The 19,119-nt window shown below is 34.3% G+C and overlaps 2 protein-coding genes across 2 annotated transcripts in view; both read right to left on the minus strand.

The window, feature by feature from the left end:
• Positions 1–2,506: 2,506 nt before the first annotated feature.
• Positions 2,507–3,680, minus strand: LOC149409340 (pupal cuticle protein 20-like). The gene is made up of 2 exons (XM_089649777.1): positions 3,664–3,680; positions 2,507–2,894 (listed from the first exon to the last, which is right to left on the minus strand). The coding sequence occupies exons 1-2, from the start codon at positions 3,678–3,680 to the stop codon at positions 2,507–2,509; spliced, it is 405 nt and encodes a 134-aa protein (XP_089505903.1).
• Positions 3,681–7,812: 4,132 nt separating this feature from the next.
• The window catches only part of LOC149409341 (uncharacterized), a 71,993-nt gene continuing 60,686 nt past the window's right edge, over positions 7,813–19,119 (minus strand). The window contains exons 22-24 of the mRNA XM_089649778.1: positions 18,570–18,984; positions 11,123–11,334; positions 7,813–8,206 (exon numbers count right to left, since the gene is read on the minus strand). Of these exons, the coding sequence (XP_089505904.1) occupies positions 7,813–8,206; positions 11,123–11,334; positions 18,570–18,984 (1,021 nt within the window). The remainder of the gene's footprint in view (positions 8,207–11,122; positions 11,335–18,569; positions 18,985–19,119) is intronic.

Genomic DNA, 19,119 nt, shown 5'->3' on the forward strand with positions numbered 1-19,119 from the left:
ATAAAAAATAACCCGATTATTCCAAGATAATACATAATTATTTATGTTTTAGTTACTCTTTTGTAGTTTATCTATTGTTAGGATATTGTCATTCCAGAAGAATTTTTCAAAAGTTTCTTTATTTTATTATTTTTCTCAGTCTTAAAGGCGTACTCTATGAATTGACACATTCTAGTCTTGTCACCTGATTTGTACAAGTATTTTTTCCCATGTTATAATTTATTTATAGTTTATGGCATTTTTATGCAATTTGTGTCATTTGAAAAATAAAATGTCTCCAGCTGACGTTTTTGTGATTTAAGGATTAGTTCTTACTAGCACTATGTATTTGAATACATAACCTCTAAAAATAATAGTCGCCATTCAAAATTATGAACAGGCATTTCTCACTATAGTTTTATGGTTTTCTTCTTTAGAAAAGTCACCTCTCTAATACAATTTAGTTTAAACTTAAGGTAGAATGTTTGTTAGAATACCACATTTTTCATAATTGTTTGTTTTCTCTTGCTGAGGTGATGAAATGGATATTTTTAAAAGTGAAAGTTGTTTTCAAGTCATATTTATCAGAATGAACAAGTAGCCTTATTAAAGTTTCTTCCATTTAGAGTTTGTAATAATTGCTGCCATTGTAATTTTAAAGTAGGTATCATAATTATTTCAAAGATGTACAAAACTTTTGGTGTAATTCAGTTAATAGAGAGTGCCATTTTAAAGTGACTTTGTTGGTGTTGTTATAACAGCAGGTTCTGTAAATGTAAAGAATGTGGATTTGCTATGATTCATTTGGGGTTCTGTTTTGTCACTGTCTCCAGGACGTGAAGGATTTTTCATGTACTAAACATTTTACATACATGCATGGCATTTGCAGCATGAAATTGATTGGTTAAGTTAGGAAAAATATGTGATGAATATTATTTGCAAAATGCATTCGTACTTATTATATTATATTTATGTAAGCGATTTTTTAAGGGTTATTAAAACCAAAAATGTTACCCTGTGTATTATGTAGATGTCAGATATCCTAATGTATAATTCACTCTAAATTATTATCAAAGTACAAGAAGTGTTTCTATTTATTATACATCTATATTATAATATGTAATGATTACATGATGTAATAAACATACTTAAATGTGCTTAAAAATATGGTTTTTTTCTTTACTATCAATACCTATTGTCACGGAAATAATTCCTACTGTGAAAAATATATATTTTCCTGACTTCGACTGGCAAGATTTTTTTGGTGAATTTGGATTGGCACCGTTTCCGGCTGGGAAACGGCACTTCTTGAATGGACGCCGGAGAAAGAAACGACGTAGATTCGATTATGTCTGATAATCAAAGGGATTGTTCTGTGATTCGCTGTTGACTGGGGTTCGGCTTGTTGTTTATCATTATTCCGTATGGCTGCAAGTACGGAGTGCGTTTCCACGATGGTTTATGTGAACACTTCAAGAAGCAAGTAATGTTGTAATCATGTCGGATCAATCTTACAATCCTCACTCCATTATGAACTGGCCCATGGCTTCATTACTGCCGCTGAGGGATTGCTACACGCCATTCCGAGCGATATCCTGAGCTTCTCCGCACCACAACATCCTGACAAACGTGAGCACTTACAAGGATAAATACCAAATTTCAATGGACATCCATCAACTCGCTCCTTACGAGGTCACCTTCAAGACATCTGGGGATTGGATTATTGTTGAAGGGAAGTACGAAGAAAAGCAGGTTGTTAGTTTAGTTCAAATTTCACAGGTCCACAGGTATGTTGTTTGTTTAATTTTTGTCTTGCAATGGTTACCTGCTAAGTCATGGTTTGTTTTTGGTTAATACATTGCATGATTGCTCTTGGCCGATTTTTCATTTCAAAACAAAAAATGGAACCTTTCTTTTGTACAATGACTGCGCCAGCCTTGACCCACTATAACCTGGGAAGATCTCATATGCCCCGGCAATAGTTTTTTTTTACTTAAGATTTGACACTGCGTGCCTCAATCGTTACACTATACTAAGTATTAATTATAAGTAAGTATTGTATTTCAATAAAAAAAAAACTAATTATCATGAAAGGAAAGGTGAAAAGGAATCGACTGATGGTAAAAATCACACCTGATTAATTTGACCGCAATGGTTAGATTACATTACGGGGAAGTAAAACAGCTGCTTATCACTAACTCGCTTATATGAAATATCAAAGATTGAATGAAATTGGGGAGGAGAGGAAGGTGGGTTTGGACAGAAAAGTCATTACTTATGAAAACTTTGAATAATATTCATAACATATTTACTGAGACATAAAAATTATAAATTATTTTCATATAAATAATAGCTTAAATATGGCATAACTGATTATTACAAAATACCAACTATAATAACAACTATCACTGGCATTTTTAATACTTCCTGTTTAAGTTGAGCCTGAAATAAAAATCTAGATATCCTTATTCATTAATATTTAAGGCACATTTTAAATCTCAAAACCGTTGAGTCAAATTATTGTTATCTAGTATTTATATCCAGTTTGAGAGTTAGAGGATTGCTGGTTCTGTGCAAAGCCTAATCCCTGGTTTGATCCTTGGTTGTAAGATGTCTGGTTTGATCCCTGGTTGTATGATCCCTGGTCATAAGATCCGTGGTTGCTGGCTTCCTCCCTCTGGTTGAGCTCGATGGACTTGAGGATGGCTTCTGGGATGGGGGGAGGGGTGGGGAGGTGATCTCCCTGTGCGTGGAAGCCGTTCTCATCAGCCGTGTAGGTAACAGTGTACTGGTGGCCGTCAGGTCCGGTGTAGAAATACGAGCCCTGTACGGTTTGCGCGTCTCCCTTTAGGTAGACCGCCTCCTGCGCTTGAATTCCGTTTCCTGTCTCGTAGCTAAAATGCAATATTAAACCACTTTATAAAGTGGTTTAAAACAAAGATATTCTTTCGTTTGTGTAATAATGTCAAGCCACAAAGTGTTTGCTTCCTTCGATAATTTAATTGTAATTTATGTTGTTACTGTTTAAAATTTTTATTACCTACCCTGCAGTCTGCAGTGCACAAAAAAGAGCTTAAGTAACTTAGCATTTTTAAAGTGTTTGTATATTTCATATTTTTATTTGATAAAACCTAATCAGTTAACATAGCAGTGGGGCCCCATTTTTTAATTTTCCCCAGGGCTCTTGGTTACCTAGCTACGCCACTGATTAGAGGGTATTTGGCATCACAGAGTAAGGTAACACCGACAAGACATAATATATTATAACGGATCAATACGGTCTTTCAAAAGATGCCGCAGCCTTGTGTGGGGGACGTCACCTCGCGTTGGGCAGAGGAAGCATGAACCTGTAAAGTTCTGGACGTAGCTATTCGAGAATACTTTGAAGTTGTGAGGTGGTATGAAGAATCCCAAAGCCTACTTCATTTTTTAAATCAGATATGCCTTTCCTTGTCTCAAAAAATCCATAATAAATACATTAACAGCAAAAAAATACAACGATATTAGTTCATTATGCGCCACTTTACATACCACGGACCTAAAAGACAGAGCATTTGTGAGATTTTGTATGAAAGACATTGAAGCCAAAAAATAAAATTATAATATTTCATTATTCACCACTTTGTATACAAATCAATTTAAAAGTTAGTCATACAAAATGGCTGCCAGGCAATTTCCCCTCACCCTAGATTTGGCTTCATTGCCATTCATAGAAAATCGCACTTAAGCTCTGTCAGAGCCAAACGGAGTAAAATACTGGCACCCCTTGTCAAAACCAGTAGACGCCTAGGTAAGGCGATCACTGTAATAAATACTATAATCTGGATGATTTATATTTTTGTGTCGCGCGGTTTTCATGAAAAATAATCTGAAAAATAATCAGAGCTTTGGAGCCTTGTAAATTCGGCGCCCGGAGCGGACTACGCCAATTGCGCCCGCGTTGGGCCGGCCCTGTATTCTGTTCAGAGCTTTTTAGTTCCATGGGAGGGAGGCGAGTGGTTCATGGAAAATCCCCTATTTCATTCTTTTGGCTTCATTCATACATGACTCTGAGTTTAGTTTTAAATTCTTTTGAAAAGCAGAGATAACAGAATTTTTATTATTTTCCGTTTATAAGCAATTAAAGCCGGGGTCTCCACCTGATATTTCTGATATTGAAAAAAAGTGATCAACTTATCCAGGCGCCTCTTTCTTTCGCTCCATAGGTTATGGTAGTACACGAAACAAGGTGATCGCGATTAAGCTCAACTATTTCTCGCTTTATTAATGAAATGAATACCAAGGTGACCTAGTGTTAAGTATAACAAATATCAAATGAATTAAAGCTTAGCAAGGGGATATTTTTGGATACAAAAGTATATTATGTAGAATATTATAAAGTCATAAAGGCGTCCTGATGTCATACAAACATAATGTATTTCCATATCATAAAAACACGAGGCCTGACTCGTTGTCAAAAACACGAGTCACGACTCAACACGTGAAAAAAAAACTTCAAGAAATATTACGTAATAATTATTTTAAAAAAATTGTGATGCCTTTAATATCAAACTCGTATTTATTTATTATTCGGTGGGATTTTTTAAAAATTGTTTGTGATATCTGTTTTTCAAATTTTATTTATAAGAAATTATAATATTGTTACAAAAATAAATTCAAGATAAAGCACGATAAAATAGAGTAGTATTTATTTTTTGGTGTAGGATTTATAGAGTTTATACATTATACAAATAATTCATAAATGTGGCTCAGTTAATATATATATGTATATTTATATGTATATTTATGTATATATATATGTATATATATATATACACATGTGGATTTAACTAACGTAGTTAACTGTTTTTGGAGTCGACAGCAGTTCAGTTTTTTAGTAAGGTATTTATTTATTTCTTAAATAATACCAAATCTGTTATTTGTTTTACTTCTTCGGGAAGATCATTAAAACATTTTATCCCTTTGTAAATTTAATTTGTGGGCATTTGTTATGTAGAAAATAAAATAGTTTTGATGGAATATTTATGTCGTAATGAAGAATTAATCGTTTTAATGTGTATTGAATATTATAATGTTTTCTTTATCTGCTTTTATTATTGCTCCCATTTATAGGATTAAACTTACCATTATTCTTAAACGCCCTGGATTTCTTCATTATTGTCTGATTTGATGGCGTGAGGTGATCGTTAAGGTAGATTGATACGTTTTGCAACCCCGGGAAGGCTGATGTCTGCGCAGAAATAAATTTAAATATCGCTTTTGAAGACACTCAATAATATTTTACTTGGATTTTGGAATATGTTTGTTATTATTTAAAAAAGACAAAATTATAACTAGTATAATACGATAAAACAATGAGATAAATAGTAATTCGGAAACTTTGCTTAATATGGCTCACCAGGAAAGCCTGTGATGAAGTATTTATTATATCAATTTCCTTGTACACCTACACAAAAATATTTTTTATATGATTGCTACTTGTCTTGTGAAGTGTGGGGAATAACATTATTATGTTATTCCCCACACTTGCTGCTTGTCTTGTGAAGTGCGGGGAGTAACATTATTATTAGGGGATCGTAAATTTCGTTTTTACGAAATAGATGCGATAAAAGCGAAATCTGCATTTTATTTGCGATAAAAGCGAAATTTGAAAATTAAATACTTTCGCACCCTTTTACGTTACGTGCTTTCAAATGTTGATCAGACGCGCTAACAATTATTACAACTCTGTTCAAAACAGACAGAGACGGCACGAGTTGTTGCGTAGATGAGGAGCGAGCGTATTGCGGGATCGTGTTTTGGAGGGCGCGAGTCAATCGCGCCTTAAAATTCGAGTTCTGGTTTGCTGCTTAGCTAAAAAGTTGTGTAAATTGCGGAATCGTGTTTTGGTAGGCGCGAGCAATTGCGCCTTTAAATTCGAGTTCAGGTTAGTTGCTTAGCTAAGAAGTAGTGTATGTTGGCGTCCGTCCATCTCTTGTCTTTCAATCAGTCACTCGCTCATGCGCGTATGGTATAGTTGTGTTATTAACGTCAATATGGGCTGCCCGAAAGTAGAATTATCTGAACGAGTAAAAAAGTTCAAAGAGGATGGCTTGTATTTAAGCGATACTAACATCGTAACGTGCAAATACTGCAACGTGCGTTTGGAAGGAGAGAAGTTAGATACATTGAAGAAGCATACGACTTCTGTTACTCATTTAAGAAAGAAATCTGATCCTGATCCTCAACCAAGGTCCTCTGGAATAAAAAGGCAATCCACAATAGTTGGTGCTTTTGAATTGCAAAAGCGTGCCAAAACGGAAAAAGAGGAATTTGTGCTTGGCACTGTAAAAATTTGTTTAAACTAGATCATCCAGTTGTTCGCAGTTACATGGAAAAATATGTGCCTGGCTCGGGTAACCTGCCTTCTGGAGATAATTTGAGACGTAAGTACGTACCACAGTGCGGTGTTTCGGAGAAAGATGATGTGAAACAAAAACTAAAGGATCAGCCTGTAGTTGTGGTGGCCGACGAAACTTCTGACAAACAAGGCAGACGTGTCTTTGAAGTTTTACTTAAAACTGTCTCTTCAGAACCACAGTAGTCCTGTTTCTTAGCAAGTGTAAATCTGTTAGACACTGCCAATGCTTCCACTTGTTCTCAAGCAATAATTGATACTTTGAAAGAATACGAAATTCAATACTCTCAAGTACATGGTTTAGTGTCTGACTCTGCAAGGTACATGGGTGCATGTTTCAACTTGTTAAAAATACTACTGGGTGACCATGCACTGCACTTTCAATGCTGGGCGCACAAAGTGAATCTCGTGGGTGACATTTTTATAAAAGAATTTAAGGAACTGAACTCTATTGTGGCCAAGACAAAGTCAGCCTTTTTGCATTCTAGAAAAATGAAAAGTTCTTATTTAAATTTTCTACGACAGCATGCTCCACAATTAACTCCAAAACTTTATCCTACGCCTGTTGTAACCAGGTGGAATTCTTGGTTTAAATCTGTGATTTATTTGAATGAGTATATGCAGCAAATTATCGATTTTCTTAATGAATACGAAGACGACAATTCTAGCACTATTTACTTCAAAGAATGTTTTGAAAATGACATTCTAACCAGTAAAATTCAAGCTCAACTTACATTCGTATCAGAATTCTGTCCGAAAATTATGAAACTAATTGACAATTTAGAAGGTTAAAACTATTCGTTTGCACACATTTTGTGGAGTTAATTAGAAGATTTGAAGTCCTCTCAATGTGAAGGCTCTTTTGGCGAAAAAACAATGAATATTTTATTAACCGAAAATTCTATTGATCACAGCATGATGTTGAAGACAGCAGCTCAAAAGAGAAATTGTTGGTACACATGGGGGGCCGAATTGTTGGTACACATGGGGGGCCGAATTGTTGGTACACATGGGGGGCCGAATACAACAAATGAGTACTACAAGCACATTGGCAGATTATTATCGGAAGCTCTGTGTTAAGTCCGGGCAACGCTGGGGACTTGAGCTCTTAAAATGTAAATAAGTTTTGGGGTGGTGGAAAGTATTGGGCGGAAAAGTTATTATAATATGAAAACTTTGAGTAATATTGATAAAATCTTTTATATTTCATTTAATAAATATGTATTATAAATTATTTTCAAGTAAATGATATTTTCAATATGGCATACTGATTATTGCACAATATCAACAATAATAACAATAACGCCATGGGCATTGTTATTCCTCCTTGTTTAAGATGAGCCTAAAATAAAATTCAGGGTATCCTTATTCAAAATAATTGGTTAATATTTAAGGCACATTTTAAAATTCTTCGATATGAGTCAATCTATTGTTATTTAATATTTATATCCAGATTGAGAGTTGAATGATTGCTGGTTCTGTCTGAAGCCAGATCCCTGGTTAGATCCTTGGTTGTAAGACTTCTGGTTTGATCCCTGGTTGTATGATCCTTGGTTGGAGCCCTGGTTGTATGATCCCTGGTCGTAAGATCCGTGGTTGCTGGCCTCCTCCCTCTGGTTGAGCTCGATGGACTTGAGGATGGCTTCTGGGATGGGGGGAGGGGTGGGGAGGTGGTCCCCCTGTGCGTGGAAGCCGTTCTCATCAGCCGTGTAGGTGACGGTGTACTGGTGTCCATCAGGGCCAGTGTACGAGTAGGAGCCCTGCACGGTCTGCGCGTCTCCCTTTAGGTAACCGGTTTCCTGCGCTTGGATTCCATTTCCAGTCTCATAGCTGAAAAATGAAAAATAACACTTTTAATTTCAGTCGTACATAATATACAGGTACAATCATTCATGAATCTTGTCAGTGGCAGATAAAATTTAGACAATCCTATTCCTTTAATGCAATCAACAATTCTATTTTAATATTATTATATTACATTGTTATTATCAGAGATGTGCTTTATTTCAAATAAATCCATTTCAAATGGAAATGCAAAATAAAATGGGTATTTTCCATTTTGCATTTTAAATGCTTTTCTAAAAACCATTTTGAATTTTGCATTTTAAATGCTTTTTTCAATGCATTTTCCATTTTAAATGCTTTTTTGCAACATTCTTCCTACTATCTCCACTCATCTTTTTTTCATAAGCCCCAAATATCAGTCGGTCCTTCAACCTCGCTATGAGAGATAATTTACATTTGTCAAGTTGCTCCCTGGAAGGAGCCCTGGCAATTTAGTGATACCATTACAAAAAATACTGATTCAAAAACTGAACATGGGGCCATGACGCTGTAATATTAACTGCTAAGTTTCTATGTTTTTACGTTGGCAATATTAGTCCAGCGCAAATTTTTTGTGGTTTCATAATCTGTAGTCGTGGTGTTTTTGGATTTACCATCATGTAATATGTTTGTTCTACATTGATATCCATTATTAAACGACAAACATGTTCAGAAATTCTTTAATTATTTTATTGTTTGACCTGAGAAACAATTTTGCATTTTCAATGCATTTTTAAAATAGGTATTTTGCATTTTGCATTTGAAATGCTTTTCTAAAAACCATTTTGCATTTTGCATTTTCAAATGGAAAAATTTTGACCCATTTCCATTTTGCATTTCAAATGGTTTTGGGTACCCATTTTGCACATCTCTGGTTATTATTACACTGTCTGACATTTTCATCTACCACACTGAGGCGTGGGAAGATGTTGACCACCCATTGTGCTAGTGCAAAAAGTATTGCATAAAGAATTAAGAATGTAATGCCGGGTTCCATTTCTCCAAAAACACTTTAAAAAAAATTGTTCATCTTGCCAATCTTGAAAAAAAAGACGGTACTTACTCAAAAAAATCGTTAAAATTAGTCTGAGCACTGTGCGCGTTTTGTGATTTAAACATAATCTTTTCTTCCTCTTCAGATTAACTTGTGAGGGAACAATAATTAATAGACAAGAACCTCTAAATTTCAATTTGATACTTAAATAGTGAGAGCGTCCATAAAGATACAGTAAATAATTGCGGTTCCATCCTAACAAATACTGAGATATTATATCTGGTTTCGCATTTCGCATTATATAAATTAGGTACGCGTTGCAAACAGATTATATTAAACACCATTAAGTGCATGCATCTTTTTTTCGTGTTTACGGGTTAGTTGATAAAAATCAAGTTTTATGCAATGTTTCAACACATGTTCGTACAAGATTTATTGACGGTAGCATATTATGAAGATCAATTAATGAAAATAACTCACGGCTGACCTACTGCACATAATAGTCAGAGATAGTATAACCAAGTAAAAAGTGCATTGCTATTAAAAAATGTTCACTAAATAAAACTAAAGTGTTTTAAAGCTTTCATTACCTTACCCGAAATACTATTACGTTACCCGAGAATCGATTACGTTAACTAAGATTTCATTACGTTACCTAAACAGTAAAGTTACAGAAGAATTATCATTATCAATTAAAAATATCATCAAAAAATACAACAAAATATTCATACACGTTACTCGTCACACCGAAAATGTGTAATTCCTCCAACAAAAACAGCATTTGCCAAGCGACAATTTTCCTATATTGCTCCCAAGATATTCAATTCACTCAATATAGATATCAGAAAATCGGAAACCGAACATCTTTATATAAAAAAAATATATATTTATATCAAAATTGGCTGTTGGTAAAGGGAAGGAACTATTGCAAAGAGTGTCGCGTGTCATTAAATTAAATTAACTGCTCTTTTTTCCATTATGTTCAAATGTTTTCTTCTTATTTTTATTTTTTTTTTCTCTCTTAATTCTGTATATCCTAACATCGACGGCCGGCATAGTCCAGTGGTAACGCATTGGACTGCCATTCCGAAGGTCGCGGGTTCGAACCCGGCGTGCGCATTAAATTTTATTTGATTAATTTGTGTTATTTCACAATTAATTAATTAAAATAATATATAGTATATTTGCGGCACGTTCCAGAGTGGAAGATACTACCAGTATCGCCCTGGTGTAAGACCACCATTCAGAATTGAAACGTTGCTCCAAATGGCTTTAGCCGTGTTTAGTGACTAGATCTGAATAGCCAGGTACTTCCCCACCTTCCTCTTTCCCTTCCCCACTTACCTTCAGCCTCACAACATCCCCCAATTGGGGATGCCATAGTCTCACTGGCTCCAGACGGGAGCAGTTGGGACTCTTGTGAGGTATTCACTATAAAAAAAAAAAAAAAAAATCTTAACATTGTAATCTAAAGAAATATGGCTACCATAATACGGGCATGTGCCTAGTATGGTGGCTATAGAAAACAAAAAACTGTAATCATTAAAATTTATATGAATAAAGAAACACCAAAATATCGCTTGAAAGCAAAAATTTTCAACATTAAAATTACTATAATCTATTAAAATTTTGACATACATTGTAAAAAGCTTCAGACTTCGAAGGAATCTTTATCACGATAAAACATTGTTTATTGGTAATAAATAAAAATATGAAAACATCAAGTGATTTAAATATATTTTTTTTACTTGAGGTTGACACAAAAAAACTTACTGATGTAAAAAAAATGCAATTTATTCTATAGAATCTCTTCGTATAATTCGTAATCCGGTTAAAAATGGATTGCAGGTCTTTAACGAATGAATTGATAGGTTATATACCCACCCTAACTCACCCTATAATATAAATATCTAGTTTTTGTAGCTTACTTGTAGTTATAGCTGCCATCTCCGTTGTTCTCGTTCACGTACTTCAGAATGGGGACGTCGTTTTCAGCTGTGCGGAAGTTGCTTCCCTGATGGCTGCCCTGGTATCCGCCCTGCCCACCGTGCCCGCCCCCGCCCCCGCCCTGGTTAGGGGGTAGGTACTGGCTATCCAGGCGCCCGCAGGAGACCATGCCGAACAAGAATGCAAAAAGTACCTTAAACAAAATAAATGTCGTGAGTAGTGTTAAACCTAAAAAAATTATAACATGCGTTCTACACTTGAGATAATAAAGAATAAGATTATTTCTCCGGATTATTCGGAAATACTAAAAACTCTCGGATATTTATCATACTTTAAAGTGAAGTGAATCTATCTAATATCGAATATGAGAAAAAATTAATGTAGCTTGCTAATAATTTTCTAAAACAGTTTATGTAAAACACTTTTTGACCACATACTTATAGTACGTACACCAACGCAATAATAAAATACGATATCGAAAAATGATTTTAATTAAAATAATCATTTTTCCGTTACGAGAGCTGAACTTACGATTTTCATTTTAAGACGAAGTTAGCTGATCTTGTAATGAACGCAATGAAGAGTATGATACACATTGTGGATCAAGTGAAGAATATATAGTTGATCCCCTCCCATACTGTGTAATCCCTCACGCCGGGAGGTTACCTTTCTCAATGAAATTAAATGATTCTTATGCTAAAGATGCTGTAGGTACTAGCATCTTTCACAAACGTTTATAGGTTCAAATTATGTTCAACAAGGTGATCGAGATATGTACAGAATGTTTAAATTACATTTAATTTGAACACGTACCGAATTACATACCTACATATAATTTGAACACGTTTAGTTTGATTACATTTAATTTGAACAGATAACCGAATAATATCGCACAGTTTAAGGCCAAGATAAGTTTTAAAATTCTAGTATTGCCGTGTTTAAGTTTTTAGTAACTAAGTCATTTTGAGCATTCCCTTCTTTAGCCAACGTTTCGGACAGCTTTACAGTGTCCATCATCAGAGCAGTTTGTCCGAATCATTGGTAGAAGGAGAAAATACAGCATGGCATAATAAACAAATAATATCAAGCACGATAATGATTAAGGCCAGTTTATCATCATAAAGGTGTTCGCTGTGGAAATATTTGGTGTACACAATCGTAGTATTAAGAATAATTTATTTTTACTTTTATTTTGTACTTTTCCTTCTGTTTCGTGCTATAATAATCTGGTTTGTAAATAAAGAAGTCGCCAAGACCATTTTCAGGTGCATAAATATTATTAAATGTAGAGCTGAACTCAATATGTGAAACTTCACGGAACTAAAATTGTCAATTTATCTGACCGAAATTTCCTAGTTGGACCGTGAAAGTATCTGTTATTTCTACCGACTTCCCCAAAGAAAAAAACTTAACCCTAAAAAGGATAACTTTTAACTTTTAAATTATGAGAAAATCAACTTGTCCGGATGGTGTAATAGTTATTTAATCAATTAGACTTTAGGGCATCAACGATATCTGCTACTAAAAACGTTATGGTAGCCACAATCGTTAAACTAAAGGTACCTTGAATGGCAAGAGTGTTTTGCCGAAGGCGGTTGTGTTGCAAAACGAATTAACTTATTTTATTAACCGTAATAATAATTTAAGCACTAAGCTTATTATAGCGCCACATTTACAAAATCTTCTTCGTACTAATATATTAAATAAATTTAAAGCTGTTCAGGTTCACTTCAAAATGTTGTTATTTTCATTTTATTCATGAAGAAGCCGTCTGTGTAAGTAAGATTAGAATAACTATCTGATATAGGTAGATACTGAGACGAATTAGATTTTAAAAAGTAGGTAACTAAAATTTTATGTTAAACGGGTGCTTATATTGAACGCTGTTATATTTATACATAAAATAATAAATATCTTCCTGCCAAAATTTTACACAATTACATACAACAAGGTTATTCACACACAAGTGCATGCAATTAAATTAGACTACCAAAAAAGGACAAATCGAAAATGCAAAGCAGTTTATTCTACAAAGGGATTAAAATTAATATCATTAATCGCTGCCGGAAATTATAAACAACTACACAATTTAATATATTCATAATATATTTGAGGAACCAAATTGAGCAAGATAACATTTTATGGTATGTAAATAAGTTATAATTAGTAATTTGTAAACATACATGTCAAAATAACAAATATGAAAATAATAAATAAAATAAAAAAAACATAAAATCGTCTTTGATAAGTCAAGAAACAAAACTCATTGCATCAAATATCTAAATATAGAAAATCTTTTCTATTAAAAATTTAGGTAGGTATTATTTACTAGTAGCTACCAACCGGTTTTAACATATTAGTTTTTCAAAACTCCTTTATTTATTATTGGACACCTTAAAATACACAATATGGCTGGGCGTGGTTTTTGAAATTATAATAAACATAACCAAACTTATAGTTGATGATAACACTGGAGTTTTTTTGGAAAAAGTTGCAATGATCTAATTGTTTTGATGAAGGTTGTAGGGTAAATTGGTTATGGTATAATTGTGTGTGAATGTGCAAGTACGAGCATTTTGAATGGATAATTTTATTATGCAATTTTACCGTTATTGCTCCCTTTAGAATATCGCTAGTACTAATTTCAGAGAAATACAAAGGCAAACGAGCTGCTCATCATAAAGTTATTAAACCCTCTAAGAGCATCACTGATTATCGGTATCGATATAAGAATAGAAACTGCGAACAAATTATATTATTGAGTTTAAATACGGAAATGATAATTTGAAACAATAGGTCAGTAAGCGTGAAAGAAAATAGAATTTCACTGTCATGAGTGTCAGTGAGAAGATTGTATGATGTCAGAAGAATTGTCATTTCGAGAGTCGGTAAAAAAGATGACTACGTTTGAGACCATGCACGAAAGTTGAGAAGCAATGAGATCATACTATGAAGAACAGCTTCGCCCTTTTTACGCAAACCTACACATTAAGGATCCAATTTTTCGTATAATAAACTAGACACCGTGTCAGGTTAAAATTACACAGGAGTAAATAATTCGTTCTAAAACTACGCAATGAAAATCTTTTATTTTATAGCGAGACTGATGAGATTTTGTACACTTGACCTTCATTACCTATACTAGATTTCGAGAAACTTTGTGCAATCCCCGGGCAACGCCGATTTGAGCTAGTTGTACGATGTATTATACATTTTACAACATATTATACATTTTAATAAAAATTAGAAATTTTAAAATTGGAAATTCATATGTCATACGCATAGACATATGAATATTAGTAGACCTGCCCTAAGTGATTAAAAGCGTATTATCCCCACTCCCTATACCGGTTCCATTGGAGCCGGCTGGGCTCGCGTATGGCCTCAAGTGAAATTTGAAAACGTGACGTCCTCATTCTTGTGCGAACTATGGTCGAGGCATCATCGGTTCATTTTACGAAATAACACGGCAAAATGTTGACTTGTACTATGAAAACTTGTAAAAATAGATGTGAAAAAGAGAATAAACCCAATTGTCGTATTACATTCCATATATAAGCATTATTTTACTTTATTTTAAGCATATTCACATCGTATAATATAGATCAGTTTTAGAAACATATACTATCACATGGAGAAACGTCTGGACGCGAAACACAAAGCTGGTTGGTTGCTGCGCAAATTTGCGCTCCCATGTAAAAATGTCTATTCATTCAAAAGCAGATTTTACTTTTAAGAAGTAAATGGTGATATTATAATGCGAGATGCCTATTTACTGTCAGATTGATTTATTGACGAATCACAGCCAGTCTTACGCCCTTCGTTCTTCAACAGTTGATTTTACCCCTCGCCATTATCTTCTCGTCTATTAATTCCTATGTCTGTGGTCATACGGCATATATTCTGGTCTAATAATGTGTAATTTCTATCACCTAAGAAATTCTAAATATATAGTACTATAGGATTCATAAGTCTTATACTGATTTATAAATGTGGAAATTATAACAATACAATTATAAATGTTCTCCAAAATGCGCTGGAAAGAATCTCAGACTTGTGATGTCCCGAAAGAAACCATTCATCGGTTCTGAATGCAATTACTAATGTTATACAAATTGACCCTGGTAATAAATTACATCTTTGCGATTCTTTCAAGGATAAAGAAACCATCCTGTCACAATGTTCTCAAAATTTGTATTGACAGCATCGCCATTCCATCGTAAGAATAGTATGTACTAAATACACGATTTGGCTGTCCTGAAACGGGAATCCTTCCCAGTTGGACAGACAAAGGATCATTTATAAGTACAATAAGAGCTAATATATAGCTATTAAACTATTACACACAAGAGTTGATGCCATATTTATAATTAATTAAAAAAAATCAATAAGAAAATATTTTTTTAAACTTGGTCACAATTATTTTTACATTTCTTTCCTAAAATTTGATTACACTCGAAAAAATTTGAAATGATCTATCGAGTTATAGTGTATACTAACAGCCGTATTGTGGTCTGCGATGTTATAGTCACACAATGTTCTTAGATGTAGCGATGCAGCGCCTCACAGATGTTCACCGAAGGAAGGGTGCATGGGTTCGCTGCTTTGATGCGCCACAGAATAGCCAGGACGAGTCAGCGCTACCAAAGATCGGACAACACTCTTGTCCAGGCCGTTGCCCAGTGGCAGGGAGCGCCTCTACACCAGAGATGGAGAATTTCACTCAAGCCACCGTATAAGCCATCAATTTATTCATTTTTTATTTATTTCTATTTGATTTTTTTATGTATTAACTTAAATGTAAACTTTTATGGCAGGCAGAGCATTACCGCTCTGTCCAGCTGAAATAAACATTATTATTATTAGAACAAGCAATGTCGGGTATTAACTTTCTATAAATAATATCTTCAATATATTTCCATAGGGTTTACTTGGCGTTCAGCTTTTCTTTGACCGATGCTCTTAATATTCAATAATATTCATGTATGCAAGGGATATTCACTGCACGGTGTAGGGATATACCACTGAAGGGATACAACGATAGAAATGTTATAAGAGCGTGTCCGTGTGCCTGCAGTACTACATATTTACTTTGGGTGAAATTGATCAAACGTTCGAATATCAAAACCCTCTCCTGCACAAATCATCGATTTCATTAATATATCTGTCGCCCAGGGGCCGAATATATATTTTCAAAATTGGTGACATTTTTCGTTTTTTAATTCAAGTGCTACAAAAAATGCTACAAAATCATGGACACTACCAAAAAATGTTCAAGTTTTAGTACATATAAATATTCTTTTTAATGTTCAATATAATATTACTGGTGATCCTTTTGATTTTACAATCAAAACGATGGCCTTGTTTCAAAACCAACGATAGTTTTTATTTTTTTTTTATTTAAAAATATATTTATAATATTACATTATTTCCAATTTTTTCAATACTTCATTCGTATATTATATTATTATGTATGCAGGTACTGTTCGTTTTCTGTAGTTATTATTTTCTCTTTTCGTGCTTTTGTTTTGTGTAATTGGACCATTGTCAGTTAATAGGTAAATAAATAAACTTCTCATTTCTTTCGGTTTATGTCTTCCGCACCTGGAATACATTTATTAGCATTTTGTTCTAGAGTGAATGACAATCTCAGTAATTACTGCCTTTCTGAGGACACCATTTACAATCGAAACTTGTCGAAATAGCTTTATCTTTGTGTAGTTTATTTATTGAACATCAGGCCTACTTGGTGGAGGAGTAAGGTTTCAGACTATCAAGCTGGAGGTGCGCAATTAAATTTTATTTATTAAATGAACAAACACACTTTGAAACACACCACATTTATTTTTGAATTAACAAAAATCGCCAATCGAGTTTTGCTTTTCCAAAGCTTCGTCAGAGCTTATTACTAACTAAAAATAATAAGATAAAGGCACATATATATATGTATTCTTATATATATATATATTCTTTCCCTCCCCACTATCTTCAGCCTCGCAACATACCCCGTTGGGACTCCTGTGTGGCTTCACATAAAAAAATGGCTTGAACAAACATAATACATGCAAAAATACGATGCAATTGTAATATAGAAATAATAATGAGTACATTTAATAATATGATACGAATATTAATAATAATAATAATACATATTAGTGCTATGGTTGTCGCAGTGGAAAACATGGTGGAGTCGAATAGATTATTCCAACTCATAGTCACCGGTCACACATCTACAGATTTTCTGCTCAGTGCTACAATGGAGTCTAATTGCACATTGAATTGCGTATTTCTGAACAGAATGTTAAATCAACAAGGATAAGGCAAACAAAGCAATCAAACCCTCCATTATAAATTATGTGGCTTGGTTACGTGCACCCTGTGAGGTGGTTTATATCAAAAAGTGTCTGTATCAGCCCATGTACACTTGGTTAGTAAGTAATTTGAACATTTTATATTTACAATTGAATATGGGCAGATCTTTCCATAGCTTTCTCGTGCACTCAGTGATTGATATTCGAAAGGATTTGGTATAAACACTGAATACACGTAAGTACGTAGTACACGGAAGCTGGTTTATTTGGAATATAATTCTATAACAATGCAAGTAAGATGTTGCCCAAAGGCCGTCTAGCGAAAGAATGGTACTCTCTTGGCGAACATGACAATATAACAGGTGACGGTAGGTCGGTAAAACCCGAACTTACCCGAACCTTTTAATAACCAAATACTACAGTACCAAAGTTTAACAAGGTCATGAATGTCCATTTTAAAATTTGACATAGTCTACATATCTACACTATACAACAATCCTAACTGCCATCGGGATGGTATTAGCACTACATTGTTAAATGGTATCTTTGCATCTCTGGACTATTTTTTTACTAACGCTATCTGCTTTAAGATTCCTGCATTTACCTACCATTCTATCAATATCCTTGTCAGCAACATTGATAAAATAAAAATTCATTGAGATGTAAAATAAATAAAATAAAATCTCGGCATTTAGAATCAATTCATTTCCATGAGAGGACTTGACATAAATAATTATTTCAGAAATGTTACGCCATCATTGAGTAGATATAAAATATTTGAATAATTAAAAAATTTGGTAAATTTTTCCTCGTCAATGGAGCGAGATGCTAAATTTTCAGCAATTTCAAAACATTGGCAACTTGGCAGGTTTTATCGTGAGCGGCATGCAGCGAGCTAGCTTCTTTTCAGAAATAAAATTGGTGATTTTTGTGTCATACAAAGAATACTTTTCACTTAAGTAAGTTAAACAATGTTCTTAATAAAGAAGCTCATTGTTAATTAGCTTAAATAATTATAAATTTTAAATGACAGGTAGGTATATAAATAGTTTTAATAGATTAAAATGTTAACATCCTTGGTAAATGGGTTCACAAATAAACATCAAATGATTTAGTATTTGTATCCAGATTGGGAGCTGAAAGATTGCTGGTTCTGTCTGAAGTTAGATCCCTGGTTAGATCCTTGGTTGTAAGACTTCTGGTTTGATCCCTGGTTGAAAGATGCCTGGTTAGAACCTTGGTTGTACGATCCTTGGTTGGAGCCCTGGTTGTATGATCCTTGGTCGTAAGATCCGTGGTTGCTGGCCTCTTCCCTCTGGTTGAGCTCGATGGACTTGAGGATGGCTTCTGGGATGGGGGGAGGGGTTGGGAGGTGGTCTCCCTGTGCGTGGAAGCCGTTTTCATCAGCCGTGTATGTGACGGTGTACTGGTGGCCGTCAGGTCCGGTGTAGGAATAAGACCCCTGCACGGTTTGCGCGTCTCCCTTCAAGTAGCCAGCTTCCTGGGCTTGGATTCCATTTCCAGTCTCGTAGCTGTAACAAACGCATTTCATTGAAATCGATACCTGCATTATACGTATGTGAAGTAAAAAACTCTAGGGATAGCATTAAGGCTTGTTAATACGCTTATCATACTTTAACGCACATGCTGAAAATGTATGGTACATC

The sequence above is a fragment of the Hesperophylax consimilis genome, chromosome 31, assembly GCF_061612785.1.
Source record: "Hesperophylax consimilis isolate HC1 chromosome 31, BYU_Hcon_1.0, whole genome shotgun sequence".
Lineage (NCBI taxonomy): Eukaryota > Metazoa > Arthropoda > Insecta > Trichoptera > Limnephilidae > Hesperophylax > Hesperophylax consimilis.